General features: G+C 30.5%; 1 protein-coding gene across 1 annotated transcript; it reads right to left on the minus strand.

Moving 5' to 3' along the window:
- Positions 1-3,799: 3,799 nt before the first annotated feature.
- LOC100166363 (dopamine beta-hydroxylase) lies at positions 3,800-21,551 on the minus strand. The gene is made up of 9 exons (XM_008187968.3): positions 21,033-21,551; positions 15,223-15,375; positions 14,721-14,984; positions 13,625-13,822; positions 13,382-13,466; positions 13,135-13,301; positions 11,641-11,823; positions 7,638-7,825; positions 3,800-5,906 (listed from the first exon to the last, which is right to left on the minus strand). Exons 1-9 carry the CDS (start codon positions 21,369-21,371, stop codon positions 5,663-5,665), a joined length of 1,821 nt encoding a protein of 606 aa, XP_008186190.1. The 5' UTR covers positions 21,372-21,551; the 3' UTR covers positions 3,800-5,662.
- Between the last annotated feature and the right edge of the window lie 206 nt (positions 21,552-21,757).

Consider the following 21,757-nt stretch of genomic DNA (forward strand, 5'->3'; position numbering starts at 1 on the left):
TTAAACCGACACACGACGACGGCGTGAACATCGTTAATCCGTAGGCACCTCATCTTTTTCGACGTTTCCAAAAAAAAATAATTTAACGAGACGACTTTACGGTTGGATGCAAAAATTTCTTCCCCAATTTAAACTCTCGTTTCCGCAGTAAATTTCAATACAATAAAAGCTAATGTTTCCAGCAGTACTTAACATTTTGACGTGTTCTTCCAGATATTATAGTGCATTTTTATTTTCATTTCAATGATGTGGATAATAGTTTAAACTTGATTTGCCAAATAAATTTTTCAATATTTCCTCTTTTAATTCCTATAGTTATGCAATGATCGTATTGAAATCGTTTTCCTACAGTCATACTTGCAGATTAATATATTAATATGTTTCAATTCATCTCATTGTTGAAAAGCTTTTACTGCGTCTGTTTCTTTCAATACAGAACTCAATATCTAAATATTTTCTTGTAGATTTGCATGCCTTTATTTTATATTAATATTATAGTTTAGTCATTCCAGCAGAGAACTGGTCAGAATACAGAACAAAGCAAAAAGAAACTATTCGAAATGCAAATCGGTACTCTGACTTATATTTTATACAATTCTTACATAGTGATTACATTTAAATATTATTCTGACAAGGTTATAACTGGCAATTAATAACTTAATATCAAACATAAAAAATGCAATCATTCAACTGATTAAATACGGCTGTAAAGCATTTTACTATACTTGCGACGACGTTTAACCATATATAGTAAAAGTAAAATGCCTATTATTCTACAGTTACTCATTTTCATGGCATATTTTAGTCGAACACTTAACACTCAAATGCGGCACCTTTACTATATACAGGGTGATTATTTTAACAGTAACCACCCATTATCTCGAAAGGTATTGTCGTTAAATATTTACATAATTTTAAATGATCACAATACAGGATTTCTTTTCGAGGACTTTGAATTTTGATACACCAATATCAAAGAATCACTAATGGTAGATATTTTTAATATACCGCGTACTGCATGGTGTACACGCACACAGTCGTGTTTAAGGGAAATCAATAACACAATACAATACACTTGAAAGCCTTGGTAAAAAGAAACTACCGAATTAAAAATAAGACAAAAAACAAAACTTAATTGACTATGAATCGGATACGCCTGCAGAATATCATATCATGATTTCTGATGACAAAAGAAGATCTACCAATGGTATACGAAACCTGTGGAGTAATAATCCTTATCCTATCAAACAAATATTGACAGATTTTTGTAAGTAGGTATGTACACAGAGTTTTTGGTCACAGTCACAGTCATTTTTAGGTGGGTACAGCTTATTGGCAGTCTTTTAAAGAATACTTTTATTTTGTATTCGGAATACTTATTCGAATAAATGAGTATTAAAGTTTTCCGAGTACATATTGAATACTCTAAAAAATATTCGAATACTATAAGAATATAATTTATTTGTCGCTAATATTTTTCAGTTTTGAAATGGTTGGAAACTTGGAAATTAAGGTGGGTCAATCATATTTCATTGAAAGAGAAAAACTATTGATCATAACTTATAATGTGCCCAATTTTTAATAGACAAATTTGTTTTGTCCAAATTAAAATATTTTTCGAGTTAAAAAAAAATATTTTTTATTGAATAAAAGAATACAAAAACAATAATCAATGTATCAAGTCGAATGTTTTTTTCAAAGAGTATTTCGAATGAAAAAAAGTATCTGAATACAATTATTCGAATACTTTACAAGACTGCTTGTCGACTTCTATACATATTGTATTCCCCCTCCCACCACTACCACCACCAGAAAAACAAAATAATAACGAAACTCAACAGAGAGGTCAATCCATAAATAACCAGAAAAATTCCGTGGTTGGCTAAAAGATTTGTAGTGGCAAAACCACCTGCAAAACGTATTGAACGAGATACATATTATATAGATATACATACACTCGCAATAATATTTTCCAACACAGTAACACGTACAAACGCATCCTGCAAGTACTGTTATAATTATAATAAATAATAATATGGGTTTGAGCGTAAAACGTTGAAATTTATTGTGTGTTTTCCAAAGCCCCGGTGGCTTTATAGTGTATCTAAAAAAAAAGTATATACCTTATCATAATAATCGCTAAATCGCCGAGTTGTATTCAACAGAAAATAACATCCCGAACACGTTTTAGTCATTTGACCGTGTGACTTTACTTTACCCCATTCAGCTACCCACGTGTATAATATATCCGACGGGGATATGATCTCGAACGATATATATATACTGCACGAGATTAGCCGCGCCCCCCGTCACAGCTAATTAATATTTATTTGTTTTTTAAAGAAAAACAAACAGCTCCAGTGGCATCCAATAATTAGGTGGCATTATTTTCATGATTAAATTCCGACTTCAAATCTGTGACTGCGCCAGCGTGTATTGAATAGCCATAATATACAATGTACATATAATATATACATATTATTTACTTGTCGATAACTCATTATAATAAATTAATAATTATTATAACGACCGCCACGTGTACCCACAGTAGCTACTATTTACATATTATTAATAGTTGGGTTGTTTAGTGTTCTCGCACTAATTATTGAAAAAATGCCACATCGATCGTCGACAAAAATTAGAAGTTTGGAAATTCGGACGGCGCACAGCGAGTGTTTCTAAGCGTAAATGGGGGACGATGGGTGAGGGAATCAATCCTTACAAAAAAAGTCCCACTTCGTACCCCATTCAGTTTTTATAAGGCCATCTATTATATACTATGTCCTTATATATTGTATTTATCTAACACGGAATTGTATACTATTGAATAATACATACCTACACAGTGCAGAATTCATTTTTATCCTCTTGTGTAAATATACTTACGTACTTATTGTAGTTCAAATTTGAAGACTTGATATAAACTTTGTAGGATCAACAGAAGTGTGGCACGTCGTGAAAGTTAAACAACGCCGAAAGTCGCGCTAAATCCTGATGTGGTCGGTCACTAGGGATTTTTAGCGACGTTTCATGCTATATATTCGTTCCTCCCCCTCTCTTGACGGTGGTAAACTTATTGCGGATAGATTTGAGCTTTGTAAAAAGATTAAGACACACCTAATACACTATATACGAATCCTTGACGCGTGCTTTTGGCCAAATGTCCTGTGATATCCTCCCCTGAACTGCACAAACAGTGTTTCAGAGTGCGTCGTAAACACGGCTTTTTACTTAACAAATAATGACATTTGAAAAAAAAAAGTCACTAGACATTATTATTGCTTGAAATATTTGACATAAATCATAATTCGAAATGACTTGTTTCCGGCAAATAAACTAGATGAATGTTTAAGACTTATTAATACCTATATCTGCACCTACAAATGCTATATTACTTATAATTATTATATTATATAGCATTAACTTTATAAAAGCTTTAGTGAAATTTAATTTTTAACAACTTTTCGTGATTACGTATTACATACGAATTAATAAAATCATAAAACTGTCTTTATTGGAGAATGGAGCGGGAAGGGGAGGAATTATCAAACAAAATTATAAATACTTTATTTTCACGATAACATACTCAAAGTTAATTCATAACTTTAAAATGGCTTGCAATAATATTAATATTTAACTCGATGAAAAATCGTAATTTTTTCATACTTTGCACTTCTACATCACAACATATTATTACATAACAAAAATAATGTATAGTATAATAATATATATTGTTATTTATTAATATCTTCCACCAAATATACGATAGTTTACATTTATTAAATATTCGTGAAAAACATAGTTTTATATATAATATACGCGTATTATAATATTGTTCATGTTAAATACTACTATTGTCTATTACTGTAAGTAAACGTATAAAAGTAAGCATACAAATATTATAATTTATAAACTATATAGGTAATTTATTTATTTTTTTAATAACCATTTGCGCGGTAAATACAATTATTTAATTAAGTACCTTTATTTTATTTTGTTATTGAACAAGCTTGATAATTTCTTTTCCAATAATATAAGTACTATACAGCTACAATAATCTATAATTTCATTACTTAATATATATAATATAGGCTCTCGACATCGATGGAAAATGCATTTTCATTTTTATTCAATATTAGACAATTTTATGTTTGGCAAAAATGTAGTTCATATTCGCATGCAGAATTTTGCAGATAAATTATTTAATAAACTTTTAAAAGTTTTAATTCGTTTTTTATTTGTAATTTCAAGAATATTTTTAAAATTTTGATCAGACTATTGAATATATAATCAATGTTCAATAGCATTTTTAAATAATTTAATATTTATGGACATTTCTCAAAAATTTTAGAAATGGGACAAAATAAATATTTGGATTTAAGTAATAATATTCGTTTAATACATTTAACGGTAATAAGACGATTTTTTTCATATATTATAAGTTATAACTTTGCACCGTTTGTAGATCAGAATAGTTGTGGTTGGCTGATTGGCAACCAAAATTTTCCCTATGATCACTACTCCCGATTGTATTGTTTATATAATTTTAATATTGACTAAAACTTTAATTTAATTAAAAAGTTTAGGTATTTGTGTATATAATCACGAAATGTAATTTTTTAAATGTAAATAAATGGTACGGAAAGGTATTAAATGTTTTGTTTTTGTATTTATAAGCTTCGGGTTTAATGTTACTTACTTGAAATAATATATACACACCAAGTGTTTTTATTAAATTTGAAGTGCACAAAAACGAAATAGTGACAGCCTGAAAAAGGATTCGTTTTAATTTCTATGTGTAGGTATTGGAATATTTCATCATGTTTCTTCATTTATTAAATATTCATATTATTATAATATCATGGGTGAGTATAGGACGTAAGTAAAATAAAATATACTTCTATGATAGTACTCAGAGGCGCACCATCCATAAAATATATTTTTGAGAAATCCGCTGTAAGCGCAAAAGGGATGGTGATGAGGTGTTACAGGTATCATAAACAATGTAATGATAATAATACTATAGTTGTGTCTATATTATATTATATTATATAAGACGACGCAGGTGTTAAGAGATAGTTCATCATTAATAGTAAAAATATAAATTATTATATAATAGATATATTATAAGCATAAAGTCAAGAAACGCGTGGAGGTGTATAATAGCATACGAGGTGATCAGTTTATTATAACGCTGGAGACATAACGCTGTATCTTTGACAATTTTCAGGATTTCAAAGTTAAAAATGTTTTCGTGCGGTTATTGAGTCTTCATTGTTATTCTTATGTCACACTAGATTTTTATAGGTCTATATAAATATATTTTCTAATGACAATATCTATCTAGGCACGTATTTTTTTTCAAATTACTATATTATAATAAGAAGCAGCAGAATACTCTTTTAAGTTTCCTTCAAATAACATTATACGGTTGCCTATACAAATTAACATTACGAAGTTATTCGATTCGTGGCCACTTAAATATGGTTCGCGTTGGAAGGGCTGCACACCAATCGTTTGAGGCGGTGCAAGAGCCGTCGACAAGGACTGTCCTGCCTGCAGAGGGAAGTTTTTCGAGGACCTATACTTATAATATTATGTAATAATTATTATAATATTAAAATGTAATGCGAGATACAGCAGGACATCGGTGTATTATGACTTATGAGGACGGCGTAAGTCTACTGCAGCTCCTAGCCGGCGGTGGCAGCGTGTACAGCACTTTAGTGGACGGCCTGTTCTCCCAGTCACCAGGGAACCGTTCGCCTGTGCTCCTGTTGCACTGCATGGACAGCGTGCTCTGTTCGTACACCTGGTGCAGCACTCGACTCCGCATCGGCGTCCACTCGGCCCCGTTGTAGTTGACGCTCACCGCCCGCTCTGGCGACGTCCGCTGCCTCTCCCACCTGCGAGCACATATAAAACAAGCCTTGTTGTGTTAGTTGCTTACGTCTTAGATATGACTTTTGTTTTTATTTTATGAAATATGAACGCCACAGATAGTACAGATACAAATTGTAAATATTATAATATGTATCTTGGCTATTTTATTAATTAATATTAAATACACGATGAAAGTATACCGCGCAATTTCATAAATAATATATTTGGTAATATAATGTATTATGCAATGTACAGGAATCGTCAAAACAAGACAAAAAATCATAACATTATGCTTATATGCATTATTGTGTTATCATTTTTTAATTATTTTTTAAACAATATTTTATTTAATTTCAAAAAGAGAATAGATAAAAAAAATCGAAATGTTTAACTTTCCAGTACCTACAATTAATAACATTCGGATCTCCAGCAGCGTAAAAATGCAATACCAAATTGAATTTGTATAGAGCAAGAATACTTAGAATGTAGAAGTAGACTTAAACGTGAACTTGGTACATTTACGCTGTGTCCAACGTCAACGCGGGGAAACGCGAAGAGTGCGGGTGAATTATATTCTTGACCATGCTGTTCCAAACGTGGCAAACGCGGCGAAAATCAAGCTGTTTTGTTTTTTCCGCGTTCACGTTGGACACAGGGTCAAAGGGAGGTTAAGAATAATATTTCGGGACAGTGAACACAACAAGAGTCCAATATTCCAATAACTAAAAATCACTTAAAATACTACTATATTATATTTTTCAAAACAGTGAGAACTTTTGTTCATAATATTACGAGTATATAATATTAAAGCCTTACAATATAGCTAGTATAAATGATTATATCGTGCGCGATAGATCATCATAAACCATAATATTCAATGATAAAGTATACTTATACAGTATACTAACCATGAAGTATACTTATTATAGAGTAATATTCAAAACCACATGGAAAGTTAGAAATCTATACCATACACAATGTTATTGTATACCTACACATAACATAAGTATTGAAAAGCGTTGAATATAGAAGTATGTAGTACCTACCTACACCTACCTACCTACCTACCTACCTACCTACATATAGCTCATGTCTAGCGAGAAAATTATTTATTGATTTTATTCGTTTTTTACATTTAATAAATAAGTTGAATTTCAAAATGTGTATCATTATTATCTACTTATATTATAATATACGTGCGTGTATTTTTTTTTATTATTGATTCACACGATAAAACCACACTCGATTACAGAGAAATGTCTTGAAATACGATCATTGACTTTCCAATTATTGAACAACTATTATACCAAGTGAAATTAATATCTACGGTTTGATTGAATGTATAGAAAATCGACCTACTCATAAAATGTCCATAATAGTGTATTCAAAGTCGTATTGTTAATACTGTTATACCAGGTATAATGTCATAAATGTCCATGTTCGTTCCTACTGACATGAGACTGCCATTAACTTTACATTAACATTTTATTCCTGTTTATATCTAGATTGTTATTATTACATAATAAAATATTAAAATGTAAGACAAAACAGTTATGTGGTTTATCTGAAGATCTTGTGAAACACGACATGTAACGGAGATGTCTACCTATATATAGCAGTCAGTCACTGTAATTATGTAATAATACGATGTACGCCAATACGTCATAACTCATAGTATGTACATTATACTACATTTAGTTTAATCAAAATATTTATATATATTATTAAGAATGATATGAATGTTGAATGCTCACTCGTTCAGAAATTTGAAATAGCTCTTGAGGTTTTGGTCACTTATTGAACTCTTGCACACCTCTAACTCTATCTTCGGATAGTAATACACGTAGTTGACGCACATTTCGTCGGTAATGCTGAATCCTCCAAGTGTAATATTTTGTCTGTCTTCGGTGTTGTAATGACACGTAGTTATTAATGCATCCCCCTGTACATCAAACATAATTTAATATATTAAATATTGTACATGAATCAATATTAAATATTATACGATTTATATTTATTAGGTATACTTCTTAAATATTGATTGCGCTAATGCGCCCATAAATCTGTTTTCGTACATCGTACGAACCATAATTTAAAGTAGGTACTAAACAATACTTATTAATTTAATGTTTGACTTAAACATATGAATATAATCAATAGATTAGTATTTTATAAACATAAATAGTATTTACACACTATAATTAATAATAATATTTGATAAACAATCACAATTCAATACCTATAGGTATAAATTACCAGATTACCTATTGATTATTGATGACTGAAATTGTAGATTATTCATTTTCAAATAATTGGAAAAATAACAAACTTCAAATAATATTTAGTTATTAGTTATTACTTAAATTACTTATAATATACAAAACCCTAAAAATAAAATATATTTTATTACTAGCTGACACATTACTCGACTACTGTTGTACACGCCTATCAAATTACCAATAAATAAAAGAAAACAATCATATAATACGTTTTACTTGATACTCATTAAACGTAACAATATAAAATATATATATTGACTAAAGTCATATTGAACGATATTGTCTTACTATAATGATTTGTGACAGTCAATAAGTCAACTAGTTATAATAAATTAGAAGTATACCTTTGGTTAGAAGTTCGACTTTTAGTTTTCAACTTGTTGTAGATAGTAGATACCTATAATCTATATAGGTATTATACATTCCGACATTTTTTATACCACTATATTTTACATCGCTCGTTAAACCAACCGTCGTTACACTTTACATTTAATCATATACCTGCATGAACTCAATTAGCTATTTGATGATATTTCATGTTTCAAACACCATTAGGAATATTGTTTTTTTTTATTATTTATTATTTAACGTCCTAATTCTCATAGCTCGTTAAAGAGGGTAATCATGAAAAGTTTGTTTCGTAAAACATTTCTATTAGCGATGGTATTATATTATTATATTAACCGGGTCGATTTAATAAATCTAGCAAATATAATATTATTATAGTCTATATAAGTACTTAAACATAAAATAATTTTACAAATTCATACTAGAAATTATAGTACAACAACTATACAAATATACAAATTGTATACAATTGTAATAAATAATTGTAGAAAAACTTTCGAGAAATTGATTTATGACCGTATCAAGAGTTGTATAAAACAATTTTAATCCCCCCTTTCAAAGTCAAACTTCAGATATTCGATATACCCCTTGCTAATATGAGTATTGTACATATTATATAAGATGAATCACCAAACATGCTCACCATCATTTTTTCCTTTAATAATAAATTTGTTTTAATTATAATTTTTGAAATTAGTATTCAAAAATAAGGTTACGATGCCTTAGTATTATATTGTACGTACATATAGGTATAGACACAGTGACATTTCAGCACTATTAGGATGCCGATATAATATAATAGATACACACAGAGTGATTCAGTGAGTACCTCTGCTCAGTACTTACACAGTTACCCCCCTTTTTTTTTACTTTGATAAAGAATTTTCTTCAAATGTTAGTTTCTGAAATGTTGCAACATACATCCTATACAGTGATCATTACCTATACTTTGAAACATATAAGTATACTTAGATTTTTTTATACCATTTAATACCCAGTAGCGACCATCAACTTGATGCCAATCAACGATAATCATTAATCACTATTTTACGGCTATTATTTAAGGGGCAACATTTGGGCAATTTTTAATTTCGTCTTCGCCGCCCGGGATTTATGTATTAGTCGTAAACGAATATTAGTGTGAGTGAAATTCAATGTGGGTACCACTCTCGTATGCGCATGCACAAGTCAATGACTCGATAACGATATAAAATTCATCATACTAATTTTTACGACAACTTACTTATTGTTTTGACAAAATTAAAGTTAGTCTAAATTTGAGTCTGAAAAATATTTGAATTCAGCAGATCTGTAGATCCTACGAAACACTTTCCGTTTTTAATTTTAATTATGATTTGAAAAAATCCATAAATACAAGTTTTCAGTTACAAATGGGGGTGGCATACTCGGTGAATCACCTTGTGTCTCCGTACCTATTTACCTATCTATTATTAGTTTATTACATATCGGTAATAGTGCTGCAAATGCCAAATTCCATTGTGTCTTAACATACTATATACTTATATACATTTAAATTATAATATTATATAATAGTATAGGTAATATAATTATATGAATATACTATGCATAGAGTTTATTATATAGGTACTGCAGTGAATGTGTAATGTGTATGAGCGATGCGAGGATAACCCGCCGACCACCGATTGATTTCGGTTTGTTGATCGCCGAGGCATTGTTAATGATTAATTAAAACAGAAAAAAAATCAACGAATAGATTATGTTTCTATACGTATATAATATAACGTGGTATAATTATAAATTACGCCGTTCTGTCGTCGGTTGATTGGATCGCACACACCAACGAAACCCGGGGGTGTTTGTGCTGGGCGCTTCATCTTATATTCATAATTTTTTTTTTTTATGTTATCATTACTTATCACACTGTTATGATATATTTATCAGCGCCTTGGCCGGAATCATGCAGGGCACTATAGCTGCACATTTACCGCGGCGGCCGCTGAAATTCTTATCTGGGAGAGACCGTCATTGTGTTTACTTCTCGTGGCGTCGACGACAGACGACTGCGCAGCTATACACCGCGGTAACGACATAGGTACCATACAATCATAATATATTATTAATTTTTATCATCATTATTACATATTAGTTATTATTATTAACATATTATAATAGGTAGGTATATCTAAATTTAACCTGAAAAAATGATTTTAAGATAGACAATAGTATAGGACATAGGTAGCAACTATTAAGTATATAACATATGTAATATATAGGACAAATTACTCGACCATACTCGGTACATAACATATACGACCGATTGACGCCAATAATGATTATTGAAAATTGATGTACCCGTACCTACCTACATGATATGAATTGAGTTGCGAGAATAATTGCATGTCACATCAATACATTATAATAATATATTCATTTTGAAGTCAGTAGATATACCAATGCTGGTGTATCGTCCTCTTAAATCCCAGTCCAGTAGATGCATAAACTTTTGTTTTCACATAAGCCAGAATAAGCCTTATAAAACAGCAACCAGGCTTGGTGCTTAGTAATTTTGCTGGATGCCCCCTAACATCACGTCATCCATTTTTTGTAGTTCCACGACAAATTTCCTTATTAGGTAATTACTATCTTAATATTACAAATTATACATTTTCATATTTATTTATTTTAGAAAACATAATTGATCGATAAATTTTCGAATTTTTTCAAAGATTTACTATTTGCGTAAGGACTGTATTTATATTAGCATCATATTTGTAGCCGCATAGGTGCAATTAGAGGGGGGCTAAGCCTCATACAGTTTTATCCATAGCCACCCTAGTTTTTTAAAAATATTTTAGCTCAAAATATTAATTTATCAGGGTTTGTTCTATCTGTTATACCCTGTATAAAGCGACTATGTGAAAAGAAGTTTAGATTTTGTTTATTTGTTATTTAATATATAATAATATTTATATTTATAAAAAAATATGTCTGGTGGGTGCCTGGGCCCCTAGGCCCCTATCCGGTAGCCCCCTCCTTGGATCCGTCCCTGGTTGGTGAGTATAATATTTTTAGGTATAGGTATTATCATATATAATAATATTATATATTATATTAATTGTATACTTATATTATGATCATCGTGACTTACAGGAAGCACTCGCACCGGTTTATGAAGTAAACGAATTTCCTGAAAATGCGTGCTGTAATGATTGTCCCTGTTGAGTTCCGGTAGTTCCTGTCCGTCTCGTACGTGTTTCGTGTAGATCATGGTGCCAGTAAGGTGAGTGTGCAATTGTGAACCAAAGATCTCAATCCCAGCCGAAGGGATACTCTGAAAGTTCAAAATGATTTTTCATCAATCGGAATATGAAATTATTGTACCGTTATTTAATGGCGAATCGTCAAAAAATGTCAAGTAAAAGTTATAATGTTACTATAAAGCGTTGTATTTTCTTGACTACAATCTTATCAAATGGTTCATCTGCAGTCCATTAAAATGTAATAAGTACTAATATGTAATATACAAACGACATCTAGTGGTTTTATTTCTAACTATATTGTCATAAAATTCTATTGGAGAAAAAGTATTTTTTCATTACGTTTTAAAATTATTTATTTCATTTAACAGTTGCAAAAAATTTGTCCCCAAAAGTATTACCGTGTTTATATTGATATTGTTAATTTTTTTATTATTATTATTATATTATACAACTAGGTACTTATAATAAACTAATAGTTTATAATCTACATTCTACGCGTTATTTTTGAATTAGAATAAAGCTGATAAAACCTAAATTTTTTTCACAATGATTACCTAAACGGCTAAACTATCTTTTTAGTGAAATATTGTTTGTTGTAGTTAGGTACATGTGTAAGCGGAATCTCTTAATTCTATTGATACTCAACAGATAATAGTATAATATAAACTACCTTCATACTATGGTAACATTTAACAACTAGATTGCGCTAAATATATATAAAAAAAAAAGGATTTTAAATGTTAGATCAAAAATAATAGCCATCTATTATTTATTATGTCTCATTAGAAAGCTCTGAAGGCTGAAGTTTTATATTTTGAACTTAATTTTTTTTTAAACTCATTTCGTTATACGATTTGTAATATATTATTGGTCCGATACTTATTTACATTTTAAACGAGCTAACATTATAACTTAATATTTAATCGACTTTTAACCAACACATAGTACCGTATGTTTTTAACACATATAATATGACGTATTATACAAGTTATTCTAAATTTTGTGTCACACAATGTTTATCACGTACAAATTTATTTTTTATGTTTTTGGGTAATCTGAGAGAAAAATTGACCATTTTCCATTTAAATTTACAACATTTATTTTAATTTTTAAAGTTGACTTAAATAAAGTTAAATAATAATAAAATGTAAAACCCATATGTTAAACATTTAAAACTAATACCATTCTGTATAATTATTTTTGTAATTGGTGATTTTACTCTAAGTGATTACTCAGCAATGAATGTGTTTTATCCGTGTTGCACGAGGGTCTGAGAAAGAAAACAAAATATATTGCACTGACGTCCTCTTAAAATTAAAATAAGTTGACACAACCGAATTGGCGGCATAGCTTTATATTATTTTTTGGTACATCATTATTACCACTGCGGTGCATTCAGCAATACAATAGCCGCTCAACGTGAAATCCTCCAACTTCGGCGGTATGGCCATTTTGTCTGTGTACTCTAGGCCCAGTTCGATCACTCCGGCGTCGTATTTTCTCACTTCCGGCGTTATGTACAATCGTACGCCGGAACTGTCCACCATGCCTACAACATCACAGCAGTAGCTTACAATAAAAAATATTGTACTCTTGGAGTGGTCGGTAAAAAATAAATAGAAACGTTGCCTTTTCTTAATCCGGGATTGTTGTAGTGCACCTCCAACATGATATAGCTATTGAAATCGGGACCTCCGATGGGTAAACCGGCTTCCTGCCACGGGAAAATTCATAATACAAAGCATATTAATATTATTATTATTATAATTAACACCATCGATATTCGATATCGTATAGATCCTATAGGAAACGGGTCGAGTGTACGTGGTATGTACATATAGATGACATTTATTTTTTGTTTAGCTTCATTACCTCGGGGTACACGAAAGGAGCAGCTCCCATGGCCCAGGCGGCCATCACTTTCTTGCACACTTGTGTCTTGTACGGCCGTTTTTCCGAAAAACAAGGACCACTGTACAATGGTATCCGAGTGCCAGCACTGGATTCGCAATGGAACACCTCCATGTGATGCACTACACCTCGACTACTTTCGTCAATAACCGACTCAAACTGTTTTCGAATAAAAATGTTAGATAAATTAAAAACAAGTAAACGCTGCACATCGGCTAGTAGGTACGCGTGATGTACCTACTGCTTCTATTGTGCGATTTTAGGGAATAATTATTATAAAACGAAATAAGACCATATTTTGGATAAAATGTCAGATAATATGACGATACGATATTGACAGTATTTAGCACCTACTTATTTTACAATTATTAAAGCACAAAAACCTTTAATTTGACATCTTTAATTTTTTTGTTATGCCCTACTTCGAAAAAAAATATAGTTACGTCATTATTTCGGAAATATTATTTACTCTAAATTGTGTAACTGGTGTATTTTTTCCAAAATCACAACAAAACGAGTGTATAATTATTAGTTACTATTCTCCTCCTACCTCCATAAGTGTGTTTTACTTTTATTAAAAATTCAAGTGTATTTTAAATTTTTAAACAACTGAAACTGAAACAGGGCTAACAATTTTAAACGAAAATTATTGGGTTTTACAATAATTATTAATTTTGTTGACATCACAGTGATATTTTTTTCCATGAGTTCTTTTATAATCTAATTTTATTTTTGTTTAGAGTCATTTATACAAATAAAAATATATTATTATTTAGAATTGTTTATTTCTGGTTTTAACCAGACCTTATAGCGGTAACCCTGAATTTATATTTTTCTAGAACCCATTGGCTATTAATAAAACAATTGAGTACCGCGACAAAAAAAAAAAACAAAATGTACCTGTCAAAACTTCCATGGATTGTAAGTAATATAAAACATGAACTAAGAAGATAACTTCGTAGTTCATGATATAAAATACATCGCGAGTCAAAGTTATGCGAATTATTAATTATATATTTACTAACGGTTAACAATTATATGACATGGCGATGTTTACCCTGACGATATGATGTTTGAACGATAAATCCAGAGGAATCTTCATCACGTGACACCAATACGTCGTCTCTTCCGCGGGAACGTTTACCTTGGAAGCCAACACGTCTATTTTGGACACTTTATCCGGCAATCGGACCTGCGGTCTTTCCGGTTTTAGCAACTGAACCCTTTGCATGCCCTTCGCTCTGGCCTGCGACACCAACAGCCCTTCAACTGCAAATAGTGGACCGCCGCCTACCATCCATACAAGGTGAGTAGTACCATCCTATGCATAATAATTATTAATTATTATAACTCTTGGCCATAACCTCAGTTAATTTTTTAATTTTTCAAAAAAGATATTTGTCCATGTTTTGATTAAGTGTTTAACAACAATAAGTCAAGAAAAAGATTTATATTTAAAATTTTTATAATTTATTTATTTCCTAATAAATGGGTAAACAATAATAACTGCTTCAAAGTATATTATAATAATATTAATTGCGTACATAGCAGTCACTTGCCTGGATTAAATAATCGCGGTCGTCATCACATGTATCAAATTTTCGAGTAAATGTCAAAGCAGTACCTCCTCCGTGAAATCGAGCAACATCGAACTCTTCACAATCCTGTCGCTCATCTACGGAAATTCTTCCGGCGTCATCTGTCCACGTATCCTGAATAAAAATATTTTTGAATATTTTATTAAATTTTCTTCAAATTGATTAAAATATTTACTTGGACGTTTATAATATGCTTTTTAAAGTTATTGAATTGGTATTTTAAAAATACTTTTATAACTAGGTAATTTGGGATTACATGAACTTATATACTTTAAATTAACAATATCGTTTAGGTATACAATATTATAATAATGTTTACATGCAGACATTCCATATTTTAACATAATAAATACCATAATAAGTACTGAGTTGTAAGTCATCGTAAGTGAAAAAAAAATGTTTCATGAAATTAATATAATAATTTATTAATTAAGACTGTTAAATGGCTGATAGGCCATTGATGAAATGGCATGATAGAAGAATATCAGCATTTATTGATTATTGACAATCCGTCGCAACAAATAATTTGCAAAAGAATAAATTGTCCGATTTTAATACTGAAAATATTCTTAGATACTTAAAGTTCTACAGTATACTGCATTACTGCTCTAGGTTACGTTTTAAGTGTTTTTCGTTGAAATGAGTCTTTCAAAGCAAAATACATTACAGTAGAACCTAAATTATCGCAACAAATATTAAATTTAATTTACGTATCTGAAATTCTAAACACTTTGTTATCGGAACGTCATTAGCGTTGTAGCTTGTACACGTTATCATTTATTTATGTATAATAAATTATAAATATCAATATATCATATAGGTAATATTAGGTATGTTTTTTGTGATATGTACGATGTACCTATGTACATATTAAATAATACATTTATATACAAAATGCAATGCATATTATGTATGTACAATATATTGTACATAATAGATACTTAGTTTAAAAAAAATCCCCGGTATCTGAAGTTTCACGTTTCCGTACTAAGTTCGGTCCCAGAAGAGCAGGGAAATACATTAAACCGTCATATTATACATTACCTATATTAACAAGTTCAAGAAACTCCCCCAATTAGACGGAGAAAACTATATTCAACAATTTAAATATCGAATCAAAGAGTCAAATAAAAAATTTATTTGAAAGTCAATCCAATATAATACCAATGATTAATAATAAAACTCAAATAAGAAAGACAATCAACAATAGTTGGTGATCTTGAGAATATGTGTGTTAATAAAATTATAAAAAGTCAATACTTCATAGACATAACATCTTATCCAAATGTAACGCCTGATGTTAATTATGTTTCTAAAATATCTATAATATTATGTTGTATTCAAGTAATTAAGTCGTATTTTTAATTGTATCAGTATTTTACTATAAAACGAATTATAACGATTATCATGATCTCCGTGTACCAGAAAAGAGCTTATAGCTCAATATTGCTACACATATCGGATATTATTAATGTAATTATAATTATTTAGTTTTAATTGATTTGACTAAAAGAAATTAATAAGATTTGTTCGGATAATCAAAGTTCTACTTTGTATACATTCGTCCAAATATTATACCTCGTTTTTTAAAAAGTTTTTTTTGGTCTAAATTCACTAAAACAATCACAATCGTTAATACCCTTAATGTCTTAGTACAACATTGTGAAGGTTTTGTGAAACTAAATTTCAATTTTTATAAAAAAAAAAAAAAATGACTTCTGCATAACAGATTTCAAAAACCATATAATTATACGGTATACGTTATTTTATACAAAATAATAAAAATTATAAAATTATATAGTTTATCTTATATATAAAAATCTCGTGTCACGTGTTTGTCCGGGATAAACTCCGAAACTACTGGACCAATCTTGATGAAATTTTTACACTGTGTGTATTTTGGTCTAATTTAAAAGATAGACTGATTAAAAAAGGGAGAGGACCAACTCCAAGAGGTGCTAAAACTGGAATTTTGAGATTTCAGATGGAAATTTTTGTTTATAAATGGTTGCCATGGGTTTTTAAGCTGTTATAATAATAATAATAAAAAAATTATAAATATATTTGCTTCACTTTTTAAATATAAATTATAATATTAAAAATGTGAAATGAAAATCTCTGTACAGGCTAAACTCTAGAACTACTTATCAGATCTTCTTGATTTTTTTTTTTTTAACGAAAGAGTATTTTACGTAGAAAGTTTATATGAGAGAAAATTTTAGGAAAATCCACCAGTGTATAATATATCGGTTGCTATTGGTTAATCAGGCATGTATGTTGATTTGTATTATTATTTATTATCTTTTGTCAATGTACATATTATATATTATATATAATGGTAGTTCCAGAGTTTAGTCTGTATAGTTACAGTCTGTGTATTTATATAGTATTAATATATAATTAATGTTTGTGGGTAGATCAGACCTCTGGGAAAAAGATAAGTTCATTTACAAAGGGTTAAATTTGTTTTTTTTATTCATCGGATTTTAGTACGGTTAGGTCAGGATAGGATTTTGTATAAATTAATTATATTAATCCGCAGTAGTTGGAATTAAGTAAAAACGACAAACTTGGAATAACTTTGATGCTTTAGAGTTTAATCATACATTTACGTACATACAGCACGGGGTTCGCGATCTACCGTAGGTAGATTGCCCACCTGTTAATGTATTGCTGTGAATCAGAATTTTTATTCCGGGCAACGGAAAAGTTAAGATAAATTTTAAAACTATACACAAAATATTAAATAACGAATTGAACAAAGTTTGAGTCATATATGTAGAGTTGATACATTTAACGGGCAACGAAGTGCACGGGATCAGCTAGTATAACAATAAATATAATAAATTAATATACAATAATTATAATAATATATTTATTTCCTAAAAGTTTTTTCAAACATTTTATTACTATAAAAAAGTAACGATTTAATTTTATACTTTTTTGTAATTTTATCTAACCATTGAGCATTCCCTGGTTGCATTTAATACAACAAACAAAAATAAGGGTTTTTTCAATTAAATCCCTCTTCAAAAGCTTTAACGTATCGTTTTTCTCATTTTCAGTCAGTACCTCTCATAATATACAATCTATATATGTACAATACAAATTTTACATTTGCACTATTTCTGAACTATACAGGGAGATTCACCATGCACGCTCACTCCCTCATGTCACTCCCTAACACCATTATAGATATCATATTTTCTGAAGAACAGTTATTGAATTATATTATTAAAATAAAAAAATCGATTGTTATTGTTAAATTATTATTATTGTTATTATACATTACATTTATTATAAAAAGAAATTTAACTGGCAATTAATAAACCTTTTTTGTTTATGTGTGTGTACTGTATATAATTTATTTTGTTGTACATACTCTCTCTGACTTAAAGTACCACTAAATCACTGAGGTACACACACTTATACTATATAAAATCGTCAATTTCTATTATAACATCTACATTCTACTAGAGAAAATATTCTTTTAAGAGTAAAACCACAGAATACCACCATTGACTTCTAACGACTCATGTGCAGTTAAATTACCTATACATATCGCCGTGGAATTCAAAAAGTGCGGTTTCCAATTTTCGTCTTTGAGAAAATTTAATTTTAATTTTACCTTCCTTGATCCTCGATTTCATAAATGGCAACATAATTTAGTTGACATTTGAAGTATGTGCAGTTTAAGTCATCTGAGGCCCGAGACGCTTGTACTAAATCGACCTCAAACGTACAATATGGTTCTGTGTTGTGGTCTGTGGAGGTAGAATATGCATGAACAACAATTTTGAACATTTAATCGGGTTTAGGTATATTATATTTTTATACTCGGTGCGAAGGTCTAACAGATACGTGTGGAAATATAGAGATAATATTATAATGTTACGGCAACGTGGAGAATCCGGGCGTTCTATTCATTAGCCGTACATTTTTGGACAATATGATTAATGATAATTTATTATTTAAACGTTTTCTATAATATATTGGCGGACATTCTATTAAAATTCTCAAGTAATTAAAAAAAATTACCGATTTATCACAGAAAAAGAGAAAAAAATATGTATTTATACATTCGTACGTATTATATAGGAATGTACAAATAACTTATGTTGATAAGTTGTACATCATACATTTAAAAATTATTGGAACTGAAATTCTCTGTTATAGAAAAATACATTATTATAGGTAATGCATGATGGCGATAGGCATTTCACCTGTACAACGTCAAAACACAGTAACTATGTTTTTCATTATTTTGCAAGATAATTAATTTAGTAAATTATTTCAGACCTAACACTGTGTAATTGCTATATGTTCACAATATGATAACTCCTAAAATAATAGTCCGTTTCAAAGATTTTTTGATATGAAAATTCAGCATGAAGAGTTACCAAAGATTATGTAAAAAAAAATACTTTTGATAAGAGTGTTGGTTACTGTGTTTTAAATAGTATATATATGTGGGGACTACATATATATAGTATATCTTAAACCGTGGTTTTGACGTTGTACAGCTGATTTGTGGGCAACTGTATTTATTCACTTTATCAATTATCTACAAGGTATAATAAAGGCTGTGTTGTGCACAAGAATGTGAGTTTGACAACAATTATCATATATTCCCTATCTCAATTCTGTAGTTTTATGATCCTTTAATTTCCAATTTTCTAAAATATTAATTTTTAATTTGTTACTTTTACTCTACTTTACTTAGCCACTTAAGTATATCTATTACCCATATCTATTGACCGTATTATAAAAGTGAACAACTAATTGGAGGTTCTTATATACCGAAATATCAAAAAAATTGAAACTTTTTTAAAGACACGTGAAGTATAAGTACCCTAACTATATTTACCGAAATAAGCGCCTCAGATTACACTATTTCTTGCAATACTATATACATATGGTAATATACATTTATATAGGCCTTAGGTTATAGTGTCTTTCAGTATTAGGCAAAGACGTGGAGAATTCACTTTCTGAATTATATTTATCAGTAACGCATTTAAATAATTTGTTTTTCTGAAAAGATGACAATATTCTAGAAGGAATGTGCAAAAAGCACCAATTATATAATATATTAGCTTGTCTATAGTAAAATTAAGCAATATAATTGCATGTTCTCTTTTTAATAGATTTTAAAAACATTATTGGCAAATTGAAAATAACATTTATGAAATAAAATAGATTCGTTGTTAACACATCGATAATTAAAAAATGAGAACCGTATGATCTTGAAATTTTCACCAAACATATATTACTCATTGGTTATTTCCTGAACATGCTATAATTTTCAAAATATTTTGTGGTATTTATATAGTATAGACTTGAAGTTTTTGACTTGTTTTCAGTTTATTTCGATACGATTTTTTTTTTTGCTTATAGCTTTGAAATTCAGTAAAAAATGCATAATTGTCTTAACAGCAATTAAACAATATAGAAAATATGAAGACATAATTTTTTCACAATTGATTTTTTTTAAATATAATTATTTTTTTATTGTTTATTTAACCGAATTGTTTTTTATTTAATATATAACAGTAGTTTTTCATAATTACATAACAAGACTTAAAAAATTATATGCTTAACTGATAAGTACTTACTTATTTTTCACACTTTCTTTTAAAACCTGTGCTAAGACCGCATTATCCAACTAGCGTACAATAGTTATTATCGGTACCCACCTATAGGAGGTTACCCATACTTTGTAGGAGTATACCATTGCCTATATAACATGCTCCTTTCCAAACAACACTCACCAACATGCCGGTGACGCCTTTCCAGTCGACCCACATGACGCAGAAGTCGGCTCCCGAGTGGTTGCCGCGGCCCGAGAAGCCCACCGCCAGCCAGTCGAACGGGCCGCCGCCGGCCGCGAAGTGCGCTTCGAACTTGACGGACTGCGATCCGTAGTCGACCGTCCAGTAGACAGCCGTCCGGCCCGTGTCGTCCAGCGGTGCGGTGTACACACGGCGTCCAGCGGCCCCTGCGTGGCCACCATCTGTGGCCGAGAAAAGGGTGACGATGGCTGCTACAACGGCCGTCCATCGGCGGCACCACCGCAGCGGTTGCTGCGAAGCGGACCGCTGTTGTTTCATGACGGACGTGTCGTCGAGAATTTAAAAAGTGTTATGTGTATGATATTATACGACTCGGCACCGTGTCGGCGGTGCGACTGACGCGCGATAAACGATAAGCGGCACGCGCGCGCCTCGCAGACGACGACGGGACGCTCTAAACAGCAGCAACCTCCGACTTGTCATCGGCGACGCTCTGACGGCTGCTCCAGATCAGTGTAGGGTTTCGGGCGGCAGCGTCTCGAAGTCGGGGGATGGGGATGGGGGTGCGCTTACCGTGCAAGACCAGAGAGTGCTAGTGTTTGGTGAAGTGTGTAAATGTGTATAATTTATGTATGTGTGTATAGGTATTTAAAATTATTAAAAAAAAAAAAATGGTAAATATATGTAAATGGTAACTCGTTACA

Source organism: Acyrthosiphon pisum, chromosome A2, assembly GCF_005508785.2.
Source record: "Acyrthosiphon pisum isolate AL4f chromosome A2, pea_aphid_22Mar2018_4r6ur, whole genome shotgun sequence".
In the NCBI taxonomy this organism is placed as follows: domain Eukaryota; kingdom Metazoa; phylum Arthropoda; class Insecta; order Hemiptera; family Aphididae; genus Acyrthosiphon; species Acyrthosiphon pisum.